Source organism: Microtus pennsylvanicus, chromosome 10, assembly GCF_037038515.1.
Source record: "Microtus pennsylvanicus isolate mMicPen1 chromosome 10, mMicPen1.hap1, whole genome shotgun sequence".
Classification (NCBI taxonomy): domain Eukaryota; kingdom Metazoa; phylum Chordata; class Mammalia; order Rodentia; family Cricetidae; genus Microtus; species Microtus pennsylvanicus.
In genome coordinates, this window is record NC_134588.1 from 31343328 (window position 1) to 31367554 (window position 24227).

At 52.3% G+C, this 24227-nt stretch overlaps 2 protein-coding genes across 4 annotated transcripts in view; both read right to left on the bottom strand.

Moving 5' to 3' along the window:
- LOC142858110 (maestro heat-like repeat-containing protein family member 7) overlaps positions 1–2037 on the bottom strand; it is a 32925-nt gene extending 30888 nt beyond the window's left edge. The window contains exons 1-2 of the mRNA XM_075987330.1: positions 1981–2037; positions 499–583 (exon numbers count right to left, since the gene is read on the bottom strand). Of these exons, the coding sequence (XP_075843445.1) occupies positions 499–583; positions 1981–2037 (142 nt within the window). The remainder of the gene's footprint in view (positions 1–498; positions 584–1980) is intronic.
- A 513-nt stretch (positions 2038–2550) lies between these two features.
- On the bottom strand, positions 2551–24227 carry Inava (innate immunity activator). 3 transcript variants are annotated; one of them, XM_075988096.1, is made up of 10 exons: positions 24052–24227; positions 17676–17824; positions 16934–17058; positions 16312–16428; positions 15476–15698; positions 11425–11478; positions 10433–10655; positions 9409–9582; positions 5548–6232; positions 2551–4257 (listed from the first exon to the last, which is right to left on the bottom strand). In XM_075988096.1, exons 1-10 carry the CDS (start codon positions 24210–24212, stop codon positions 4165–4167), a joined length of 2004 nt encoding a protein of 667 aa, XP_075844211.1. In that variant the 5' UTR covers positions 24213–24227; the 3' UTR covers positions 2551–4164. The 3 variants fall into 3 exon arrangements, with proteins under 3 accessions (XP_075844211.1, XP_075844212.1, XP_075844213.1); XM_075988097.1 differs by having other exon boundaries at positions 4036–4257; positions 9409–9579; XM_075988098.1 differs by lacking the exon at positions 24052–24227 and adding an exon at positions 20413–20545 and having other exon boundaries at positions 4036–4257.

A 24227-nucleotide genomic window follows, 5' to 3' on the forward strand; every position in this document is an offset into this window, starting at 1 on the left:
GCCACCAAGGCTGAGAGGCTGAGTTTGATCTTCTAGACCCACACTGGTGGAGAGGACCTACTCCTGTAAGTTATCTTTTGACCTCCACGCGTGTGCCGTAGCATGTATGCACATTGTACACAGCACACACACGCACTAAAGGAATAAAGGACACTTAAACTGAAAAATACTGGTGGTGTTGGAACTTGGACTTTGGACACTGCAGGTGTCTGTTAGAGGTTGATGGCCTGCACTACAGATCCCCTGAACATCTAGTTGTCTTTAGGTGAGCTAGGGCCAAGATCTTAGCCAATGTCAGTGCCCAGCTCCAGGCCTCTCAGGAAGGCAAGCTTGCGAAAGGGGCAGACCTGTAAAGATGAGAGCTGTGGGGGTGGGGGTAGGACATGCGCCCTTGGAGGGTCGTCTCCCGCAAGGGCCAGGCAATCATCCTCATCCTCACCCACTTCCAAACGGTGGCAGTAAGATGAGAGATACCCGGGCCTGGAGAAAGCTGCTCACCTGAGAAGCATGGCTTCAAGAAGAACTCGTAATTCGATGGATGAAATGTTACTCTGCTCAGATTTTTCTCGAGGTGTCGATTCGTCTGCGCACCCAGGATAGAACCCAATAGTTTGTGATGGGACTGGCAGTCAGGCCTGCTGTGAGCTGGGTCCTCTTGGGGAGTCAGGATTAGTATAGGGGGAGGTTGCAGGAGACAGCCTGACCATTTCCAGGAAAAGGACGGGGTTGGAGGATGGTGTTTCAATAGCAGAGCGCTGCCGTTAGCCTTAGTGTACACTGAGGCTCTAAACGTATCCACGGCATGGGGGCAGAGTGCAAAAAACGGGAGAATAACTACAGGAAAAGAACCAACCCAAGATGCTGCCCGTGCTGGCTCCCCTTTGTCAGCTTCCCACTTCAACTGCTCCCTCAGGGGAAGGGGCACAACCCCCAGGTGCACAGCCCCCTGAAGGGTCCTGATTACTTATGATTTGTGTAGGCACCTGTTCCATCCAAGGATCTCCCCGGGGTGATAGCAGACTCGAGTTGGATCTCAGGGAAGTCTCCATCTATGGCTCTGGGTGTCTTAAGGCCAAATCCCAAAGCTGCTCTGAGCAGAGAGGCTTCATTCCTGTTCCCTGGGATTCATCATCCCACTTCTGCCCTCTGGTGGGGGGGCTAAGTGCTCCACACGCCTGCCCTTCCCAGACATGGCGCAGCAGAAGGAGCCTGTGGACTGAAAGGAACTGCTGCTTGACCAGGTCTTCACACTGGCACATTTCATGGCTGGCTGCTAAGGAAAAACTTTGATTTTCTTTTTTAACCCTTCCCCTTTAACTTGCCTTGCCTCCTGCACAGATTATCTCAGCAGAGCCCTCTGATATGGCTCAAGTTTTTCCTGGAGTTGGGGGTGGAGGCTGGAGAGATGGCTCAACAGTTAAGAACATTGACTGATCTTCTGGAAAACCTAGGTTCCATTACCAACACCCTCACAGTAACTCCAGTTCCAGGGAACCTCATGCCCTCTTCTGGCTGAAGTGGGTACTGCACACACATAGTGCACATACAGTCAAAACACCCACACACATTTTTTAAAAAAAAAGTCTAAAAATATATTTCCTTAGCCTAACAGATAACAAGTGGCTAAAATACAAAATTGAATACTCGCCTAACATGTGTGAAACCCTGGGTTCCATCCCCAACGCAGCAAAGAAAAGTTCAAACTCACCACAAAATAAGTTAAATCCAAAATCAAGTCCCTCCTGCCCACAGCTAAAAGTTAAATGGATGCTCAGATCTGAGATTAGGATGCCCACAGCTTCTCTCTACAGGCTCTGGAACTACCTTCCCTCCCTGCCTAGCCCCCAGTATAAAGTAACCCCCAGGCCTAAGGAAGTCAGGCCCTTGACGGTCAGATGCTCACAGTCCCTAGGGCTGGGCACCCAGGGCAGAGCTGCAGTCACACCTGCATAACCACCTGCCTGCCCCTTTGTGACCTACCTCTTCCTTGACTGTGGGCAGGGACAGGCAAAACAGAGACCCCTTTACTTGACACATGCTACCTCAGACTCAGACCACAAGCGTCCCCAGAAACTGGAGTCATAGGGGGCAGTCTGCTCCCAGTTCCTGAGCACCCCAACAGGACCCAGTGAAACCTGCAGTCTCCCACCCTCCACCCCCTTCCCCGGGCTTTTTGCAGAAACACAGGAGTTATGGACAACCCCTCTTTTACCCAAGGAAAGCCTGTTTTTCCAGCTACAGGAATTGTTTCTCACAAGCCTCTAACCACTGCTTGGCTTGGGCCATTTGACACCAGAGGTGAGCCTGTCCCAAAATCTGATCTCTCTGGAGATGACTTCCAAAGCATAGCCCTCAGTCCCTGGAGACATCAAGGAGCTGCGAAGGATTCCCTTCGGTCAAAGAAGCAACTTGGCTCTCCCTCTGTCACCCCACCTGCTCCTTAGAGACATGGCCAGACCATCGGAAAGGTGAGCCAGATGCCCAGGGAGCTGGGCACAGCCTTTGTCAGAAAACTCTACACATGCACACACACACAAAATCCTTCCTCCTCAGCTGGGCCAATCAGACTTTATTGAAGTATTTGGCACAACGTTGCACAGTTTCAGCCCTGCAGCTGCGGGCACCGCCACTGTGCAAACACACGAAATAGCTGTTAGGTAAGACCAATAAGTTAACGCAGAGGGTGCTCAGGCATGGAGAGGGCCCAGCACTCAGATGTCTCCCAGCTTTGTGACTTAGGATCTAAGGCACTTAGGGATCCAGAGAACACACTGGGAAGGGGCATCTATACACTAGGGAAGGGGCTCAGAAGTCAGACAAACAAAAGCAGGGCAGCCAAACAGTGTGGAGAGCGGAGCTGGGACGACTGTAGGATGCGGTGAGAACACAGGACAGAAATGCCTTGTGCATCTCCTCGAGCTTGCCTTAGCCCCCTAAATTCCTAGCACCGCCCCTCCCCCAGCCCCAGTGCAATGGGCCACACTGTTTTCTCTCCAGCAGGAGAAACAGATCATTAGAGTCAGGCATCTGGAGTTCATCCAGTCCGGAGAGGAACCGGAGAAGTGCTCAAGTGGAGAAGGCCACACAGACTCACAACCGCTTACCTGGGCTTCTGACCTGGCAGCAAAGGAACTTAATTGTACCAGTGGTGTAAGTGTAGGCAGCTTCCTGGCTTGCCTGGTCTCAGGAGCTGGGACAACTCATTCATGTTATCTAAGCCAATCCAGCCCCCTATAGGGAGTCATCAATGAACTTCTCCGGGTGTGAACAAACAAGGACTTTTCTCAGAGCAGAAAATGGAAGGAGCAGTAATTGCCCCTCAAACATGCCACAGAAGTGGTACTCAAAAAAAATGTATTCATAGATATATATATAAACATGTATACATTTTTTTAAGGTGCTGGCTTCTAGGACTATGAAGATTTCAGAGGGCATACTTGCTAACCAGCCTAGCCTCACATTGGCCAGCAGTGCCTGTGAAGGGCGAGGTGTTCCCCACCAACCAGCCCCCTGATTAGACAGTCTAGTGTAGCCTCAAAGTCCAGGTTCAGTGGTCTGAGAGCTCAAAGGTGTGGAGACAGAACAGAGGTGGAGGCTGCTAGCAGAGACCTTTAGGATTGGGAGAACAGCAGGAAGACAAGGCTCCGCCAGGACATAGTGACTTTCCTGCCATTGAGTGTGCATCACAGAGCACATAAAAGGGAGAGGAGAATCCTGCCCAGCATATGGTACCCAAAGATCTGGGAACAAGGGAAGAGTCCTTGTTGTGTGTGTACCACATCCCGCCTCCCACGGTCGGAACCAGCAGCCACCTCAGGAAGAAGGCACAGAGCATCGGGGGAATCCCAAGGGGCCTCTAGGCCACTTGGACTGCATAAGAAGATAAATGCTGCCATCAGCCCAGCAAGTCCTTAAGTCCAAAAGGCCAGACTCCGGGGGATAAAGTACAATCATATTATAGGAACCGTAAAGACAAATCACAGATATAAATCCTCAGGTCAGGGCTTCTGGAAAATGCTCATGTAAAAAACAAAGGCTTCAGCTCTGAGTCATCGGCCGGCGATGAGGGCAGGAGAGCCGAAGGAAGCACTTAGGGGTGAGGGGTGTCAACCCCAGCTCCAATATGAAAGTCTTTTCCAGCTGTGGCCAAGGCTTTCAATGTAGTTACACCTGGCTGATGATCTCGCCGTTCTCAGGCACAAAGACTTGCACCGGAGCCCCATCTGGTGACCTCCGGAGTACACACACTGGGGGCACCTGTCACAGGGAGAAAGGAGAGGCGGATAAGCAAACTGGGCAGACATGTCAGCACTGAGAACACACTCACACCTTTTTTCTTGCTTAAAAGCATAGACCACCACAGACCAATCCCCTGTGGTCTGCTCCCACCCTCCCCAAGAATGATACTCCCAGGTACCCCTCCACCCCCCGCATCTGTTTACCACTCCAGGTTCTTTGGGGTGTGACGGGCACCCTGACCTTCTTCCCCACCTTTCCTGGCCTCATGTCTCATCACCGTCCCTGTCTGACAGGTTGGGATGGGCCAAGCCTAGACCAAAGACAGGTCCGAGCTCGTAGGAAGAGAAAAGCATGTCAGCTGGAAGGGTGTTCAGCCTGGGACTGGGCCAGGGTGCTGCCCAGCCAGGGATGGCAGCTGCAACAGCCCAAAGAACCAGGGGGGAGGGGAGGATGATGCAGCTGGGCTGCTGGGAATCTGGGGTCTCAAAGAAGCAGCTTGTTGGTAACTTCTAGAGCGTGTCCCCTGCACAGCCTTCTGAATCAGGAAGGGAAAAGAAAGAGAGAATTCATGCCTGCTATCCTCGCTCTAAGAATGAAGAAATGGGTCTCACAGAAACCAAGGTTGCATCCCTACCCAAAGTCAGTGTTCTTAAGCCGAAATGCTATCACTGCAACCTTCCTCCCTACCCTGGCCTCTGTGAGCCTGGGTGATATTACCTCTCACTCAGCACTCTTGCGCATTGATCTAGTCATTTTAGATGCTTAATCGCCCTACGAGAGGAGTCACTTACAATGCCTGTCTTTTTGAGGGGGAGAAATAGAAGTCTGCGAGTTAAGTAACCCACAGGAGCACATAACTTGTAACAAGTGGGGCTGAGATTAGAACCGGGTACTCTAGCTGTTAACCAAGAAACCATTTCAGCTTGGCTGCCCTGAGTTGCTTTCTGCAAGGCCGTTTTCCAGATTCTCCCTTTGTTCTGGGCCCTGGAGTCAGGAAATTCCAGGGGTTAATTTGGGTTGCACATTTGGTTACACGGAAGTTTATCTGTTGTGTGGATCGTCTGTGAAGCCATTAGGGGGAAATCTCCACTGCTATCTGTGTGGATGATCTTTACAGGGCCACACTGGTATGTGCTCTTGCAGGAGACACTAGACACAGCAGGCACAAGTCAGAAACACTCCTAGGGAGGTCAGAAGTGCCTTCTAATGCCAAAAGGATACACTCTTTTTTTAGCCTAATTTTCCCAATTAGGGATTACTTGGCCAGTAGTCTGCTGATCTAATGTCTTCCCCCAGGGGATGCTCGACCTGTGTCCGGGGTCCTGAGGCCCTCCCGAAGCTCTCCCTCCCGGGAGGCAGGCTCCTAACGCGGAAAGCCCCTTGGCGGTCCAGTGAGTGGGGACGGCTGCTCCGGAGACGTGCCCGCTCATGCCACCACTTGAGCTCCTCGGAGACGGCTGCCTTGCTGAGTGCCCTGCCCGCGGGACTGTCCTTCAATGAGGGTGTGCGCACGATTCGGCTGTGGGAGGGCACCAGCCGCTGGTAGCGCAAGGGAGCGCCCTCCTCATCGTAGGCAGCACTTAGGGCTGCACGACACAGCTCCCACTCGCCCGGTGGCAGATGGCCCTCGGCCACCATCACGTAGCGCCCCGTTGGGAAGTATCCAGCGGGCAGCAGAAGTTTAGGGTAGTGAGGGGCCAGCTCTCGGCCATAGGCTGGGCCCCGGGCCCCATGATGGCGGGGTGGCTCAGGGGGACCGAGGGGCCGCAGAAAGGAAATGTCTGGGCTGCTGCTGCCCGGTGAGGTGGGGTGGGAGATGCTGGAGACGTCAGAGCCGCTGTCTTCAGAGCAAGAGTGGCAGGCAGGATGCGGCAGTGGGGGCTTGCTGGGCGTGAAGCAGGAGTCCGGCACCGTCACCGTGTAATGAGTAGGGCGGCGGCGGGGAAAGGCACTGCGACCTCGGCCCTCCGCACCTGATCGGAAGGAGTCCATCCTGAAGAGGAAAGCAGGAAAGCTGAGTGGGGGAGGAGCCACACTGTTATGATAAGTTATGACTTGGAGGCCAGTGTTCTATTCCAAAGCCAAGGCAATGAGCGTGTGCTAGGCTTACTCTGGTCAGACCTCCTCAGTCACTTGTGCTTATATGCAGAAGCAACACATTTCCTCCCAGCATGCTCTATTGCTATCTGCTCCTGCTCCATTCACCCAAGTGATTCCTTCTAGCTCTTTTCATGTAGGGATAAACTGAATCCATGGGTGCTAGCATGAGTCACAAAATCCAGGTCACAAGTCCCTTGATAAAATAGGTAAGCGTTACATACAATACATCCTGTGGACTTTAAACCATCTCTGGAGTTCTTATAATTCCTAATGCGGTGCAAAGGCCATGTACTAGTTCACGTACTGTACTATTTAGGAATAGTGACGAGAATCTGATGAACGGGGAATGTGGCTCAGAGGTAAGAATACTTGCTTAGCATGCATGAAGTCCTAGGGTCAAAAATGCCCAGCCCTGCAAAAGGGATTTTGTTCCTGTCTGATACATATGTGATTTTTTTTAAAAGGATTTTGGTTTCTCAGTCAATTCCAACCACAGATAGGAAGGCCGACATTCTGCGATATCCATGTCACATTTCCCAGGCAGCTAGGGTACACTCTGCTAAATAACATTTCCTTCAGACGCTGTCTGCTTAGACATTGTCGAGCATCTAACTTCAATGTGAAAAGCTTTTATGTGTTCCAAAGGGCAGGAGCATGCAGGGCGGGATCAAATCTAGCCCCTGCTCTGCTTACATACTGGGCATGGGGCAGGATTCCCTTTGAAATTTCTGTACAAAGACACTGTTTATAAAGTGACCTTGGTGGTAGCGACAGTATAAAACCAGCTTTACTTCGGAGCCATTGCACCTGTCAGGTTGATGAGCAACCTGAAGAGGCTTTGGTGCTATCAGGTAGGCGTGGCTAGCACCACTTTTCACATCTCGTTGACTGAAACTACTACTATCAGGTAGTAGGGGCTTGGAAAGAAACATCCGGTTGGTTTTCATTACTCATAGGTTTAGTATTTGCCAATTCACCCATTTGCTAAAATTGATTCCAAAGTCAATATGTGCAGCGTTTTGCAATGGCTAATCTTGTCCACTTGACAGGATCTAGAATCACCTACAAGACAAACCTCTGGATATGTCTGTGAGGAGTTTCTATACTGGGTTAGTTGAAGTGAGAAGACCACCCTAAATATGGGTGGCACCTTTCCATGGGCTAGGGTCCTGGACGGAATTAAAAGGACCGAGAGTTGCTGAGCCTGGTGGTGCACACCTCTGATCCCAGCACTCAGGAGGCAGAGGCAGGCGGATCTCCAAATTCAAGGCTAACCAGGTCTACAGAGTTCCAGGACAGCCATGACTACACAGAGAAACTCTTCTTGAAAAACAAAAACAAAACAAAACAAAACAAAGGAACTGAGAATGAGCTGGGAAGCAGCATTCATCTCTCTCTGCTTCCTGGCCGCAGATGCACTGAGTTACCTCACCCTCCTGCTGCCATGCCTTCCCTACACAGTGGACAGCACCTCCAACTGTGATCCAAAGCAAAGCCTCCTTCCTTGAGTTGCTTTGCCTGGTATTTTAATCCCAGCATCGAAGGAGAAAAGTAACTAACACATAGTCATGGTTGCTTGGCGCAGCAGAGGATTCAGATTGCTTTAAGAACACATCTCCAGCAGAGGTTGACCAAGGGTCAAGTGCTGAGTTTGGTGTGGGTAATACAGAGGTACCGCACAAGGAGGCTGAGGCAGGAGGATGGTGGATTCCAGGCCAGGCTAGACTACGCAGGGAAATCTTATCTACCAGCAAACACAACAATAACAAACCACAGCTGGGGTACATAGAAAGCTTCTCCATCACTCATGGGGCCTGGGTTCCTTCTCCAGCTCTGCCCCACACTGAAATAGAACTAAATAGTTCATGTGTGGCCATCATACTTCATCCTTCAGACTTTCTGTAGTATTTATTACTTAGTGCATGGGGGAGGGAAGGTGACTATTATTTTTTGTTTGCTTGCTTCTTTTGTTTTATTTTTGTTTATTGAGACAGGTTTTGTGTAGCTTTGGAACCTGTCCTGGAACTCGCTCTGTCAACCAGACTGGCCTCGAGCTCACAGAGATCTGCCTCTCTCTGCCTCCCAAGTGCTTGGATAAAAGGCGTGTGCCACCACTGCCCAGCTTGCTTGCTTGTTTGGAAAAAGGGTCTCTCAATGTAGTCCTGGCTGTCCTGGACCTTGTTCTGTAGACCAAGCTGGCCTGAAACCCACCTGCTTCTGCCTCTCAAGTGATGGGAGGTACCACACCTGACTACTTTCTATTTCAAATGACCCCACAAGTGATGCTGAACTGCTCCCTGCAGTTTCAAAGCACAAGAACACTGTGAACCGTCCTGTAGTAAAATAAGACTGCTAGATCAACTTCATTCAGACTAACTTACAGTGTCATTTGGCAAGAGTTTAGTGTTAATGAAGCCACAGATGTATTAAGTGTCCTAAACAGAAACTCATGTTCAACAAGGACATATGCAGTACTCGGTTAATGAGCAACACTGTCACCAAAATCTGTATTTCCTTAAGACAGAGGTTCTCAAGCTTCCTAATACTGCAACCCTTTAATACATGTTGTGGTGACCCCCAACAAAATTACTTTTGTTGCTACTTCGTAACTGTAATTTTGCTACTGTTATGAAATGTAATGTAAATATCTGTGTTTTCAGATGGTCTTAGGTGACACCGTGAAAAGGGTGGTTCCACCCCCAAAGGGGTTGCGACCCACAGGTTGAGAACCTCTGCTATTGGTGTTTTCAGCCATGCTGTAGTCCATGACTACCGTGAATAACGAGAACCAACTGTGCATCGACTGGAAAAGCATGCTTTGTTGGCGACCAACAGTCAAGCAATATTCGCCAGTGTGTGAAACCAGGGTGAGGCTGGGAACCTCGTGTCAAGGAATCCTTCTTCGCGGATGAAATGCTTTGCACTCGACCTCCTCAGAGAGGCACCCCAGAGGGATGCAAAGGAGCACCCAAGGTGCTAGCCCTGTGTCACCCAGGGTGTCTCAGCCATATCTGCGTAGCTGGGGATGGGACTGGGCGGTCCCCTACACCCCTAAGGTAGCCTTCTTACCTCAGAGACTGCGACTGGCCCCTCCTGCCCTGCATCTCAGGGGTAGCTGGGGCACTGGTGCGGCCCTGCCACTGGCCAGGAACATTTCGGATGGGGACCACGTGGTAGGAGGCAGGATCTAGCAGCCATAGGCTGGAGGCGCTGGGCTGCTCCTGAGGGGTGGTGGCTGGGCTGCTGCAAAGAGATGGGGGATGTCGGTGGCCGCAGTGTTTTATTTAGAGCGGTGGTCCTCCACCTTCCTAAGGCTGTGACCCTTTAACACAGCTCCTCAAGTTGTGGTGACCCCCAACCGTAAAATTATTTTTGTTGTTACTTTAAAACTATAATTTCGCTACTATTGTAAATTATAAAGTAAATATCTGTGTTCTCACAGATAGCCCTTGTGAAAGAGTCCTTCCCGACCCACAGGGCCAGGACCCACAGGTTGAGAACCTCTAATTTGAAGGCTCACAAGGCTGGGGCCTCAGTGGGAATGGTACAAAGTGTCAGCACCCCAAAAGGCTACCAGTTCTCACACCTCTGGCATCACCCAGCTAATAAGAGTGATCACTTGGGCATTCCCCATCCACAGCCCCAGTCGGGACCACCCTAGTGACCACCTGCAAATTCCCATCCACAGCCCCGGTCAGGACCACCCTAGTGACCACCTGCACATCCCTCATCCACAGCCCCAGTCAGGACCACCCTAGTGACCACCTGCAAATTCCCATCCACAGCCCCAGTCAGGACCACCCTAGTGACCACCTGCACATCCCTCATCCACAGCTCCAGTCGGGACCACCCTAGTGACCACCTGCACATCCCTCATCCACAGCCCCAGTCGGGACCACCCTCGTGACCACCTGCACATCTCTCATCCACAGCCCCAGTCGGGACCACCCTCGTGACCACCTGCACATCCTCATCCACAGCCCCAGTCGGGACCACCCTAGTGACCACCTGCACATCCCTCATCCACAGCCCCAGTCAGGACCACCCTAGTACTCTCTAACTATCTGCCCCCTGCCTTCCTCCCCAGCCTGACCTGGACTCGCTACTGAGCTCAGAAGACTTCCTGGGCTTCTCATAGGGGTGATCCAGGCTGGTCTCCTTCCATGGACTGTTTTGGATGGGGGCCCGTTCTAGGCCGCCAGACTCAGGTCCTGTTGCCTGCAGGCCCTCAAGGCTCTGGGGTGGAAGAGGCCGTGAAGGTGGTGCCGGTGCTGGTGCTGGGGACTCTGGGGGAGGTTTTGGTGCTTTGGAATCTTCTGCAAGGGTAGAAGAAAAGGCAGAGGCTGGGGAAAACCGGCTCAGCAAGAACCTCCACAGCCCAGGGTTTGCTCTCCCTCTTCGATGCCTTGACCTACTGCTCCAGGCTACAGCCCCAATCCCAGATAAGAAACACTGTTTTCTTCTCCCTTGGGACTCCTTCCCCCTTTCCCCCAGTCCTATTTTAATTTTACACCTGCTTCCTTGCTCAGCCTCTCTACTCCACTTCCCAGCACTTGCTCACGGTGGGTGCCTGTCTGCAGCTACCTACTTTTCTTGTTCCTGCCTCACCTAGGTGCCCTGTTTCCTTATTGGCCTCGGCACACCCTGGGCACGCCTGCATTGCCTTCTTAGTCCACTTTGACCCTCACTGCTCTCAGTCTTTTTAAACACAATCCTTAATCCATAGTCTTGTATGTCCTCTCCAGTGTTGCCTTCCTTTCAACCCCAGCAATGATTTTGAGTGGGCCGTTCACTGGCTCTAACTGGCTCTGAAACACAGCCTCTGAGCGAAGCAGGGACACCAGGGTTAATGGGACAGGCTAGAGCTCATCGTTCCCTTCCTCATCAAAAGGACCCATTGAAAGAAGAGCTCAGCACATCCCCCACCCTCAACGGGGCATGAGCCTGGACACACAGCAACTGACATCAGATCTGAGGCAGACCTTTAGCTGGTGCCCCTGCCTTCATCAGCATCCTCAACTTTCCAGTCCCGCTGAGAGATCTCATTAGCAAACCCTGCAAATCCCCACAGCCTTGACATCTCACCTTCCTCCAGGAGTAGCCCATCAGACAGGGAACTGTCATCCGAAGCACTGAGCTCTGCAACAATCAAAGAGGAGGACAGAGAAGAGAGGCAGTGAGCCCAGAGTTAAGCTGCCCACTTCCTCTGCCAGGACAGCGGCTGAATTCCCCCAGGAAATACCCACTACGTGCTAAACCATGTACTCAGAACCTATTACCTAGAGGTAAAAAGGGGTTCACAAATTAAGACATTTCAAGGCTCTGGACTACAGACTTCCCATCAGCCAACAAGGACTTTCTGGTAATAAGGAGAAAGACTGAGAACAACTTTAGAATGCTCTTAGGATGCAGAGTATTTAGCTAGGGTGTCTACAATCTTCAAATACCCCAAATGCAACTCATCTCCAGGGTCTCAGACATAAGAATTCCTGTAGTACCCACAAGAGCAGTGGGGGTGGGAGTCTGGGCTGTGGGGACTATGGGGCCCTAAGAAGAGTGGCCGGCTAGTGCCCTGCCAGTCACCTGAGGGAACTGGAGCCCGGCAGTGCCGCGTGAAATACAGCTGTCACTCAGGACATGGGGTGGGGGAGGGGAGCCCTATTTTTCTTTTGCCCCTGAACAGATGTGATGCTCTGGAGTTTGAGGCTAACTCGGAGTGGCCCAGATGGAACGGAGATGAGAAAACATTAATAATAGTTAATAATTAATTACTAATTAATATTAGTAATCTACTGTGCCAATCCTTTCCTAAATATCTCACCTGCGCTAATTCATGTAAAACCCCTAACAACTGAGGTAGATACCGTCATCTCCATGTAACTGGGGAAACGGAGTCTTAGCCCAAGCAAGGAGATTTGGGTCAATCCACCAAAAAGGCTGCCGAGGAAGAATTCACACCTGACCGGTCTTGCTAGAGGCTGTGCTCCAAGTAAGCCACATCCCTTGATTAGTTCTCCTGTCAGCCAGTATAGGCCGTTACCAGAAAGTTCTAAGCGGAACAAACAGTCTCAACCATCTTAAAATCATTTGTTAAAAAGGCTGGTACACTTCATCCCACAGACCAAATCTGGTCTGTGGGCAGGGCTGCACCGGTGAGGTCGTATTGAGACACAGCTCCCGAGTCCTGATGTCTGGCTGCCTCAGCACCAACAAGGCAGAGTTAGTTGTGATAAGGGACTGTATAACCCACAAAGTCTAAAATCTTTGTTCTCCAGGTCTTTATAGAGAAAATTGCCAATCTCTGATCTGTAACTATAGCCAAAGATAAACTCTACCTATAGCAATTCTTATCGTCTGTGGCTTTGTGGATAGGCTGCCGAGTAGCTAGCCAAGGCTTTGCATAACTCACAGTTAACCTTTGCTTTGGGGTGCAGTGATGAGAAGCCCTCTTGTTGAATTCTGGTTCTCTGTTTGGTGTCTTTTACAAAAAACTTTAAGAGCAATTATTTTTTGTTTTTGCAAATGTCAAATTGAAGAAATGATGCAAGTGTTATTCTCACGGCCCACTAGTGCAATGTGGGTTCAAATCACAGGTGTTGGTCAGGGCGGAAAGGTCTGGGAAGACATCATTCCCTGTCACCTCCAATCCTCACATAAACAGGACTGTTGGTTTTGTAGGTCAAAGGATACAATGCTGTGTGGAGTTCTGGAGTCACGTGGCTTTGCAGGGTGGAAGCTGGGAGGATAAGCTGCCAAACACAGTGGCTCCTGAGATGCCCACTGTCTCCACCCTGTCCCAGTTTGGTCCTGGTTCACTCCTGTCCTGCTCCCTTACCTACCACGACTCTCCCCCCGCAGCCATGACAGAATACCCCAGGCAGAGGTAGAACCACGAAACCATACTTACTAAGCTACACTGCCCAACAAACCAAACCAGACTACGAGACTGCGCTAACTCAAAAGAAAAGTTCAGTTCCTCAGTCACACAGGGCACAGTCCAAATGTCCAGGAGCTACGTGCAGCAGGCAGTCACCATACTGGCCAGCACAGTGTTTCCATCGCTGAGTCCCTATTAGATAGTGCTGACTGACACTGTCAATCAACAAGCACATCCCGATCGCCCATTGCATAAGGAGTCCAGGGGGTGGGTCTCGGCTTGCTCACAGTAAAAATTAGCTCAATGCCCGGCCACTCCTTGCCACCTGCAGAGAACTAATTACCCTCACCTGGCTAATTACTTTCTCCAACTGAATAACCCTTGTGTGCAAAGGGGGTGGTGAGTGGGGTTTCGTTTTTTTTTTTTTTTTTGGTCTGTTTGCTTATTTTTCCTTTTGAATTGAAAACACCCTCTAGCCTCAAACTAATTATTAATCTCTCTCGACTTCCTCCTTTCCAGGTGAGCTCCCCCAAGGGACGGGGGAGCCACGAAACAGGAATGGTTAGTCTAGAACTACTTCCTTCTGCGCTCCCAAATCAGGACACTAGAACCCAGAACCTCGGGCCTGTCTGGAGGGCAGGGTCTGTCTGCGCCAGAGCCAAACGAGGCTCTGGCTGTACCAGGTGTTTCCTCTGCACACCTCCTAGCTTCTCTGGGCTAAAGGCCCTGAGAACCTCAGCTGCTCGCCTCCTACAGAGGGTTAAGCCAAAGCCATAGGCACGTCCTGGCCTGCTTCCCCACTTCCGACAAGGAGTGTCATCAATCTCAATGGCAGTGGTAGTGACGCCATCCCCCGCACCCCAGTAAAGTCCCTCTCTGAGCAAAGGCGCCTAGCCATGGCAGCACCTACAGGCAAAGGTGGAGAGGGACCAGAGGGGTTGAGACCTACCGGGATAGGGCTCATCTCATCATTAATGGCTCCTCCAAGTACAGAGGTGGCCCTTGGGGATCACTATGCTTCAGTCATCTGGTATCTTTCCCATACCCAGGGCCTGTGGGAAATGGAGACGGAACAGAGTGCCCTTTTCCTTAGAGCCTTGGGAAGGGAGAGTGGTGTCCTGTACTGGGACCAGACCCACTGGAGGCCCTGGCTTTACTTCTGGGTTCTCCGTCAGCCATGACATAGAACATTGATCTTTGCCATCTACTCCAGGTTTCCAAGGGTGACCTGGCTGGTGTCTGTTCACACACTCCGGAACTAGTCGCAGCTGCCGAAAGCAATGCCTACCCGAGGCATGGAGCGTGGGGATCAGGAAGGACCTGCAGGCTTCTAACGTGTGTCCAGTCAAGGAAGAGAACCCAGCTGATGGGTGACGACGGACACAGGGGCGCGAGGGAGGCTATTGCTCCACATGCTCTGATTCAAGGCTACAGTGAACAGATCAGCAGCTTGTCCCTAACACCGCCTCCTTCAGATGTGGCCGGGGCCAGGCCAAGAGATTTCTGGGAGCAGGGCTGAACCAGGAGTGAAATGGAGGTTACAAGTCCAGACCTGACAAGCCGGATTTGGGTCAGGGCAAAGGAAAACAGTCCCACCTGAGGGCTCAAAAGCTCACCAGACTGGACACACTGAGGTCATTTTTGGCTGGCTCTGGTTCTAAGGTGCCCCACAGCCTCATCTCCGGATCCGGGCTCAGGCACTAAGCTACGAGAATGATTCAGCAGAGACGTGAAAACCAGGACTCCTGACCACGGCAGTTGTAGACACTTGAAAGCACTTTGAGGGTACAACTTGGACTAAACACCCAAGTAGGAGGCACTGAACCCATCAGCAATTGGCTACCAACAGCAACAGTCAATCCCAAAAGCTGCCTAACTCGGGCTGGAGGAAAGCACACCAATGTAGAACCTACGGTTCACTGCACTTTGCCCTGAAGGTAATATTCCAGATTGAATAAAACCCTTGGGTTATGATCACGCAGAGAAACGTCTTCCGTCTATAAAGTTTTGTAGAAGTGGGTACTATGAGGGAGACGCAGAAAGAGGAAATGGATGGGGAAGGTCTCCCGGGGTGGAGATGCTTTGGTGGGGTACATAGGTAAGGACGGAGCCTCCGTGGGCCCAGGAAGGAGTACCCTGATGGCGCGCCCGTAGCGCTAATGTGAGACATGAACACAGGCAGTAGCCAAAGGCACAGTGCAAAATGGAGTACAGGGCTGCACTGTGAGAGGCCTGTACAGCTCAGGAGAACGGGCTCACCTCTGCCCAGGGAGGGCACAGTGGTGGGAGGGGGCTCGCTGTTCCTCCGCCGATCACCCAGGCGGCGCTCGAGCTCCCTCAGTTTCTTCTCCTCTTGCAGAGCCGCATGCTTCCGCTGCCTGCGAGCCTGTCTGCTGAGGTTCTCCTCCGCACACAACCTTCGAGCCGCCTCAGTGATCTGAAGCTGCAGAGCCAACTGGCGCTCCAGGCTGCTTAGGGGGTCCTGGGGAGGGGGGGTTGAAAGTGAGGGCCAAGGAGAGTCCTTGGCTCTAGGGGGAACAGAAGACTCCAGGTGGCTCGTGTGCAGGCAGCAGTGTCCAGGGACACACAGCAAAGGGTGAAGCGGTGGGAGGGGCTCAAAGTCAACTGTCAATTATGAGAGTCACACCCCAGCTACCTGCTGTGCTGGGCTGGGAGAGGATTTAAGTGGGGCACTTTCCTTCCTGACCCCAAAGAACCTAGCATGTCAACTCATGGGAATCTAAGGGGAAGGTCACCTAAGGCCAGAGCCACCCCACCTCCTTCTACCTAGGCTGAGAAAGGCTGGGCCTCATGCTACACCAACCCCCTTGGCAACCGCTTCTTCGTGGTGGTTACTGGTATTCTTAATCCTCTGCCCACTAGGGCCAAGCCCAGTATCTTCCCTTGAGCTCAGCTCCCCAGCTGCTGAGGTAGCATGCTTGCTCAGAGCCATCTGGGCTACTCATGAGGAGAAGCCCTGGGTTAACACGGCCAGCACCCAGACTGGATGGCAGACATTGCCAGAGCACTGGGCTGCTTCGGTAGTCAGCCTCCGGGGATGGGGCACAGTGACCATGACCTCTGACACGCCTCACCTCTCTGTGCAGAGCCCACTCATCCAGCTTGTACGCTGCTCCGATCCTACGCCGGACCTTGGGGGCCTTCTCTCCCGGCTTAAGGGGATATTCTGCTGGCAAAGTACCAGTCAGCTCCTGGGGTTGGGGGGCAGAGTCAAGTCAGGCCCTCACCACCTGCTCCGCCCTCATCCAACCATTTAAACTTGCTGTCTAGTCCCACGCTGCATGGGCCTGACATCCCAGAAACCTTGGAGATCAAGAATTCCAGAAATCAAGAGCAACTTGTGCTCTTGCCCAGCTCATCCCATCATGCCACAGTTGTCTTCTTACTCCCGTTCTCGAGCACCCCGCTCTCTCCCCTTTCACCATCTCAGCCCATCTGATCACTTCCTCCCGAAGGCTACCCTGACCTAAGGTACAATTATCAAAAGTGCATCTCTCTGACCTCTCTGCAGCCCCTCATCTCTTCCTCTCCAGTACCTGAACCTCTGCCAGGTCTATTTCCCCTCTACTCAGTGTTCAGGTCAAACCCACATGAGGGAGATGCTAGGCCCAGACCCCAGTCTGATTTCCAATCCCTTCAAAAATGTGACTTTCTCCTCAGCCCCAATATCCCAAAGCATAGCTCCAGGGGCCTCACCGCCTCCCTCAGGCAGAGCCTACGCAGTTCCTCCAAGCAGGCCTCCAGCCTCGCTTCCAGGGCCCTCTGCTGCTTGCGCACTGCATTGGTCAGCTCCTTCATTGGTGAAACAGGGCTGTCTGGGCCTGCGGGAAGACAAGGGACACCTGCTCAGGACTGCGGAAGCAAGGCATCCTTAGGACACTGTTGACCACTTCCAGGAGTGCGCACTCCCCTACAGTCTCATGCTTGCCCACATATTACAAGCTAGCTGCTAAGGTCTGTGTCACAACCACAAAACATCCTATCTCCTGGCTGCCCAAAGGTTGGTACCATTATAGTACAAAGGGAGAGCTGCCCCACCAGGTGACCTGTGGGGAGAAGGGGTCATGGGCAGAACTGTGTCTTCCCCTGTCTCCTGTCCTTTCTCGAAGCCAGGGAAGTCTAGACCCACAGGCTCAGGCTTAGTAGAGAGGACATTAACAGTCATTAGATAAGAGTTTTCGGCTTCTTAGTTCATCGCTGCAACTAAAGTAGGACACAGCAGATCCTTGCTCCAGACAGGACAGAAACTCCTGGCTAGTGCCTTCCAGCAAGGAAAACTACAGTTCCTAGAAGTGCCAGACCATCCAGTCCCCCCACTTCCCTTGCCACCTTCTCCTTCTCCAGCCCTTTGGGACGTTTAGCTTAACTAGCCCAAGGCCTAGGGACTCAGCCTGGAGTCAGCAGCGACCAGGGCAGGGGAATTTCCTACATCACTCACCAGACTGCAGGATGATGCCACTGTCCGTGTCACTGACCTCATCCTTACTCTCCATGATGAATTTCTGGGGGGAAGGGGTACAGAGGAAGAAGGGGCTGCGCCGGTCCCAGCCTGCGCCAGGATGGGTAGGTTGCCTGGCGTTTTCCCAGCTTTTAAGAGAAAATAACAAGAACACTCTGTGAAGCCGCCTGTGGTTTCAATGCTTGAGGTGGGGAAGTGGAAGTGAGGATTGTGTTTCTGGAATGATCTGGGGGTGAGAGGTTTTCTGGGGGTGGTGGGACACTCTTAGGGTACAGCTTAGCTCCCACTCAGAAAGTCCTCTAGGTCCAAAGAGGTTGGCTGAACTGGTGGCTGTACAAAAACAAGGAAAATAACAAAGAGAAGATGAAAAGGCGGGAAGATGGAACAGGATGGCGAAGGGGGGAGATGAAAAGCTGTCTTTAAGAGGTATAGCCATCCTCACCTTGAGAACACAGGAGGCATGAGGCATGGCCTGCCTACTGCTTCACTGGCTAAAGGCACTGGCAAGAAATGGCTGGGCAGTGACCACAAAGCCAATCTGGGACCCAAGGACCAGGGCACCTTGCTGACTGGACCTGGTCATTCACCTATAGGTCAAAGAAGCAGTTCCATGCCAGAGAGTTGTCCTGAATCCCAAGCCACCAGCATACCTAGGAGACTTCCCCAAGAGGAGTTAACCTGCGGACTCTACACTCCACAGCTAGGCGGGAGGAGTCTATTGAATGGCTGGAAGCTGACTAGAAGTTACCAAGGACGGAAAGGAAAACACTGGCTTCTATGCCCCCCTGTGACTAGAGAACACCTTGGTGGTTTAGCTACAGCCCAGCACGTCACTCACCCAAACACCTGTGACCTCCCCTTATCTCTTTTCCAAACCCACACCCTCGGTGGGATCCCAGCTGGCCAGGGCTGGCAGCTGTTGGCTAGAGCCAGGGTGGGGAAGGGTGGGTGGAGCCCAGGCGGAGGTCTGGAAGCAGAGGCCAGCCACCACCTCCTCACTGAGTCAGCCCATTGAGCAAGAGTCCAAAAGTCCTTCAGAGTTTCTGTCTGGAACTTATCCTGCTGCCTCCACAGAGGACAAGGGCTGCAGGGGTGGGGCACGGTGGGAGGGGGGTGCTTCGTCCCTGCCTGATAGACAACAGAGCAGAATGGTGCTCCTTGGAAGAACGGACTGTGAAGCAGGGAGAAGGGGGTACCACTATCAGCTAAGCTCCCCAGGTCTGCTGACTGAGCCCGAAAGACCAGGGGGATAAGGAGAGCTTTACTAGATTGTGTAAACAACACAGTTTATCAACGCACAGTGGACAGCAATGGTTAAAACCAAGGCCCTGAAATCGACATGTACTTTGCACTCGGGAATTTCAATCTTCCAAGCAAGTCTGGAGAATAAAGGCATGAATAAAAGGAATAAAAGTTGACGTGGTGCCTTGACGGACACACTGAAGGGACCGGCCATGTCCTCTGGGACTTCCAGGAAGCTAGGGCAACTGTTAGCTCATGCTGTCCGTTTGTCTCAAACCCTTACTCTTTCTAGCCCAGAGAAGCAGACAGCTGGGTCTTTCTCCCACCTCGAGGCATCTTCCCACTCATCCCAGAAGAAGACAAGCAACTAGGAAGCAGGACCAAGACTCTAGCAGGGCTGGCAGCTGGCACCTGGAGCCTTTTGCTTTGGACAGAGGGAGGGGGAAAGTGGGAGGGGAAGCCATCAATTAGTCACACTTGCTAATTGATTATTAACCACTAAGAAGTTGCCTTGAAAGGTTGAAACACCTCAAGCCCTTCCTCTCAGGGGGGCTGTTGCAGACAAGAGAGGGGTTCGTTCGGAGACTAAGCAGACAAGAGGGGTTCCTTTGGAGACTAAGGGATGTCTTAGCATGTCTTCTCCAGTTTCTCTCTCCTCAAGGCTCTGATATTCACCGTGGACCCAACAGGATGCAGGGTCAACTCTAGGCTCACTTGCTGCTCTAAGGAGGGCAAAGTGCACAGGTCCAAAGATCTGGGTTCAGCACCCAGTTATGCAGCTTCGTGAGACAGCCGAGGAGGGTCTCTGGCCTCCGAAGGCCCACTTTTCCTCACAAGGATAATGAAAATCAGACAGGTCTAAGGCCCTTCCCAGCCCCTACATCTGAATTAGCTTCTGGGCAATACAAGGCTACAAATGACACCCATAGAGACACAGAGCACAGCTCTCCAATGTGAGGAACCTTCCCCAGGATTCACAGGGGCAGCACAGGCCCCACCCAGCAGAGCTTGGGCCTAGGCAAGGAAGGCCTTGCTTTAGAAAAAGGCAGTTCAGGTAACAACCCCACCCCCAACTCAGGAGTCTCTCTGCCCCCCTGACCCTCCCAGCCAGCCCAGAGCAAGACGCCGGCTACCCCAGACAAAGCCAGAGGGAGAAAGATTGTCTCAGAAAGAGATCGAAGCTCCTACATATTTTCTCTCAGGGAAGCCATTGGGGACCTCCACATCACAAATGTGTCCCCAAAGCCGATCCCCTCTGTCCCAGCTCATCTTTGTTGGAAATTTAGGCCTGCTCACAGAGACAGGGTCCCTGCTCCCAAACCCACTAGCAAACCTCTTTTTCTCCTGAACCCAAATGTGACCTTCGGTGTAGGGGAATGATAGCCATGTCTGACCAGGGCTCCCTCTATTTCCTGGTCTGCCTACAGCTCAAACCCAGAGACTAGCCTCACCCCTGCCCCACCCCCACTCTCACCTGCTCCAGAGCTCAGTTCAGATCAGGAAAGACTTCTGATCAGGGGTTTGAGGTGCCTCTTGTGCCACCTCGGGGTCTCCCAGGTCACAAGCAGGCCACCTGGTGCTCTTGCTTCCAGCAAGCTTTCCATACGCTGATGGCCCTGCCTCTCCCTCTCATCGGGTCCCGCCTGCCTGCTGTCCCTCCCAGGCTGCCGGGCCAGGGGAACCAGGTTACTTGTTACGACTTGAGTCAGAGGGGAGGAGCAGGTGAGCAAGTCCTTCCCTGAACTAATCCGGCTGCTGGCAGTCGCCGGCAGGCAGCTCCTAGGCCTCTGCACTTCCGGGCCGAGGGGAGCAGGGAAAAAGGGGTTCCCCATGAAAGACAGCCAGAAGGCAGCAGAATCAGGTTTCCACAGCCACAAAGAACCCGAATACAGTGTGCTGAGCTATGAAACACTTCAGTGCCCTTCTGTCCTGCGTGGTTCTGGCCTCTCGTGTACCCCACTTTTCTTTCTAGAAATTGAAGAATGTTAACCCCCCCAATAAAACAAATAAAAAATTCACTGTATGCAGAGAGCATCATCAGAAAATCCACAGACACGGGGGTCACCGCTTTCCCTAACACAGCCTCAGCTTTCCCAGATTAGGGATTTAAAAGCCTCAAACCTCGGGCTGAGTTGGGGATTGTGTCAGGCACCTGTAGCAACTTGCAGTCCCAACCCAACTACTTGTGATCCGAGGCAGGAGGATCACATGAGCCCATAGACTGAGGACCAGCCTGGGTAAAAAAAAAAAAAATAGAGGAGGAGGAGGAGGAAGAAGAAAAGATGGCTGTGGTGAATGTATGGAAGGCATGGGTAGAGTACAAGTTTAAAACCCAGCACCTAAAAAAGAAACAAAAGCAAATGGACAAGAAAAACAGGACAGGATTGCTCCTGCAGACTCTAGGGTGCTAGAGATGGGGGACCACGCTGCTTTCTTTTTATTCCAGCAACATCAAGAGCATCACATCCCACCCCAGCAATCCTCTGTGGGGCCCTGACCAACAGTCTAGCCATCACTTACTCCACAGGAGAGCAGCAATCTTTAGCCTGTTCTCCAAACACGGGGAACCAGTCACTACCCTGGAACTTGGTCCCTGCCAAAAGTTGGCTTCCAGGCCTTTCAGTCCACTGACCCTCAAGCAAATGCAAACTTTCTTAGTATACAAGACCTGAGGCTGACAGCGGCCTCTTCCCAGAGGCTAGAGATACACTGCAGATTGGCTGCACCGCTCAAGCCTTTGTCCCATCCCCTCCCATCCTCCACCTCTGCAACCTAGGAACTCAATACGGACCTTCCTTCTCCTAGCCCCAAAGAGACCCGGTCCTCACTCTCCACGCCCCAGCACCTAAACATCAGACAAGCTGGCTGTTAAGCATCTCCTGAACAGAGCTGGGTCACAGTCTGCCACCACCCTTCTCTACAACTCCATTCCTTCTAGACATAACCCCCCTCCCATACCTTCACATTCCTGTACACGCCCTCTTTCCAAACAGCGCTAGCCCTGGACTCCTACAGGCTGACCACCTCCTCCGCTCCCCAAACAGAGGCCGAGGGGCCCTCACAGGGGACAGACCCTCCCCACCGTGGGGAGCATGCTCTCTGAACCTCCTTCCACCCCCCTAGTCCTCCACAATACTGCAGTCTCTTCCCATCCCCCAACAGGTTTACACGCTTGTCCAGTGTCTGTGAAGGGTTGACTCTGGGCTGGAGCTGTCTTGGCCCATCCCCCCAGCTCCAACTGGGGACAGTGGTGGAGTTTCTAGAACCAACTCTGCTTGATTTTCTTAATGTTTAAAATAAAGAGACCAGTTATGAAGCCCAATTACACTGAAGTGCCTTTCAGAAACCACAAAAACGTAACAACATGTATACTTCATTATTAACATTAAACAAGACCCAGCAACGGGTCATTTCAAGCAACCGATGAATGAAGCTATTTACATATAACTTCAGGGCGCGAGGAAACCGACCTCACGGGAGAGCCACAGTTACGGACGCTGCCCCTGCAGCCTGGGGTGACAGGTTTGAACCCAGCTAAGAACTACGGCCTCAGGTAATGCCATCTGAATTCAAGGACAAAATTCAAAATCGGGTTAAGGCCTGTACACACAGGGACATAAATTCCTTAAGCTGTCTTCCAGGAAAAGCCTCCAGGCTTCACCAATGATTCCTGCTGCTTGAAACCCGCTTTTCAAGAATGGACTTGAGCAGAAGAAGCCAGGCCAGCGACATCACAAACTCAAACCCCCTCAAGCAGAACCTGTCCCCCCCCCCACACCAAGGAAATATGCAACCTGCAGAGAGGCAAGCCCCGAAACCAACCATCAGCGTCCTCCCTCTTCAGCACCCACTAATCGTGTAGAAAGAGTTTCACTCACTGCTCCCAGTCTCATTGCAGGTCAGCTGTGAAACGGAGCTTTTCCTTTTTCTTTTATTGCAGAAACCCAGGGCTGTAGTACAGACTTCTATTGAAGATGGGTAGTAGGCCCTTGCTCAGCAACGCACCTCAGACCAACCTGCTTGTGTTCATCCTTGATTTTTAAATACTCCAAATCCACCATTCCCCAACGCAACAGAATATAAGGTTTGCAGTGCAGCTGACAAACCAATAGCCCTCCTGCCAAGGAGAGGGTTAGGAGGGGGCCACAGCAAGGAAAGGTGGGCACTCCGGAGGTAGCTAAGAACTTGGAACTCGGAGCCCCATTCTAGGAACCAGGAAGCTGATGCTTCTGACCGCTAGTTCCAGGGCACTGACAACAAGAAAGACCACCGACAGGCGAGAAAGCGAGGGCTCCTTGGGCTCCTTGCACAGCCCTGGAATGTGACCTCGGTGGAAGACAACCCTTCGCGGGAAAGCCTCCTCTTCAAAACCTTTCGTGACCAAACCCTTCCACAGACCTGTAACCAACCATACGCCCCTCGCAGCCCCGAAGTTCCTTCTTTAGATTTCTGTGATCGCTAGGAGTCAAAGTTTTTAAAACCCCGTCCTCCATCCTTAGCACCTCCACATCCTCAAAGGCGCCCAGCCAAGTACAGGCACCAGCAGTCCCATAACTTTACTTAATGAATTAACAAATCAATGGCCAGCCACAGGAGCTCACAACCAGGAAAAGACGGGAAATTGTTTGGGGCTCTCAAGGCAAGAGGGATGGAAGACCAACCCCCGATGCTGTTTTCTTTCTCCATTCTTCTATCTGGCCACTGGGAAAGGTGTTCACCCCCAACTAAGCCAGGGAAAGGAACTCGGGCTAGCCGAGGATGCACCCTGAAATCAATCCTCTAGGCTCTCCGTAAAAAGCCCCTTTGTCCTGCCCCCCCAGCCCCTCCCCCACCGCGCCCTCCCCTTCCAGGCCGGCCTGGAACTTGGGCTCCTTTTGTTTGCCTGCCTTCTGGCTTGCCGGAACCTGGCCAGGAGAGATCCACCGGCCTGGGGAGAGGATCGAAGGAGAAAGGTTGAGCCGTTGGAAACGGCTTTGGGGTGGGAATTCTCGACCTCTTGGTAAAATTACCCACGTTCCCTGCAAGATCACCTCTGCTGAGGCTGAAGATCGGGGTTCAGGGACTCGATCTCCCCCAGTTGTCCCGCGTCCGGTTCACTAAGTTTCCGCCTTACCTGTCCCACCGAGTTCTGGCTCCCCGCGCCTGCCCCCGCGCCCCCCGCGCCCTCCGCACAGCTTCAGGACCTGTTGGTCCCGCCCATCTTCCCTCTCCCCAAGGCTCCCCCGGGCCTCCCCTCCCCGGAGGTATTTCATTTAACTTCGGCATTTGCAGCATCCCAAATGTTAAAGA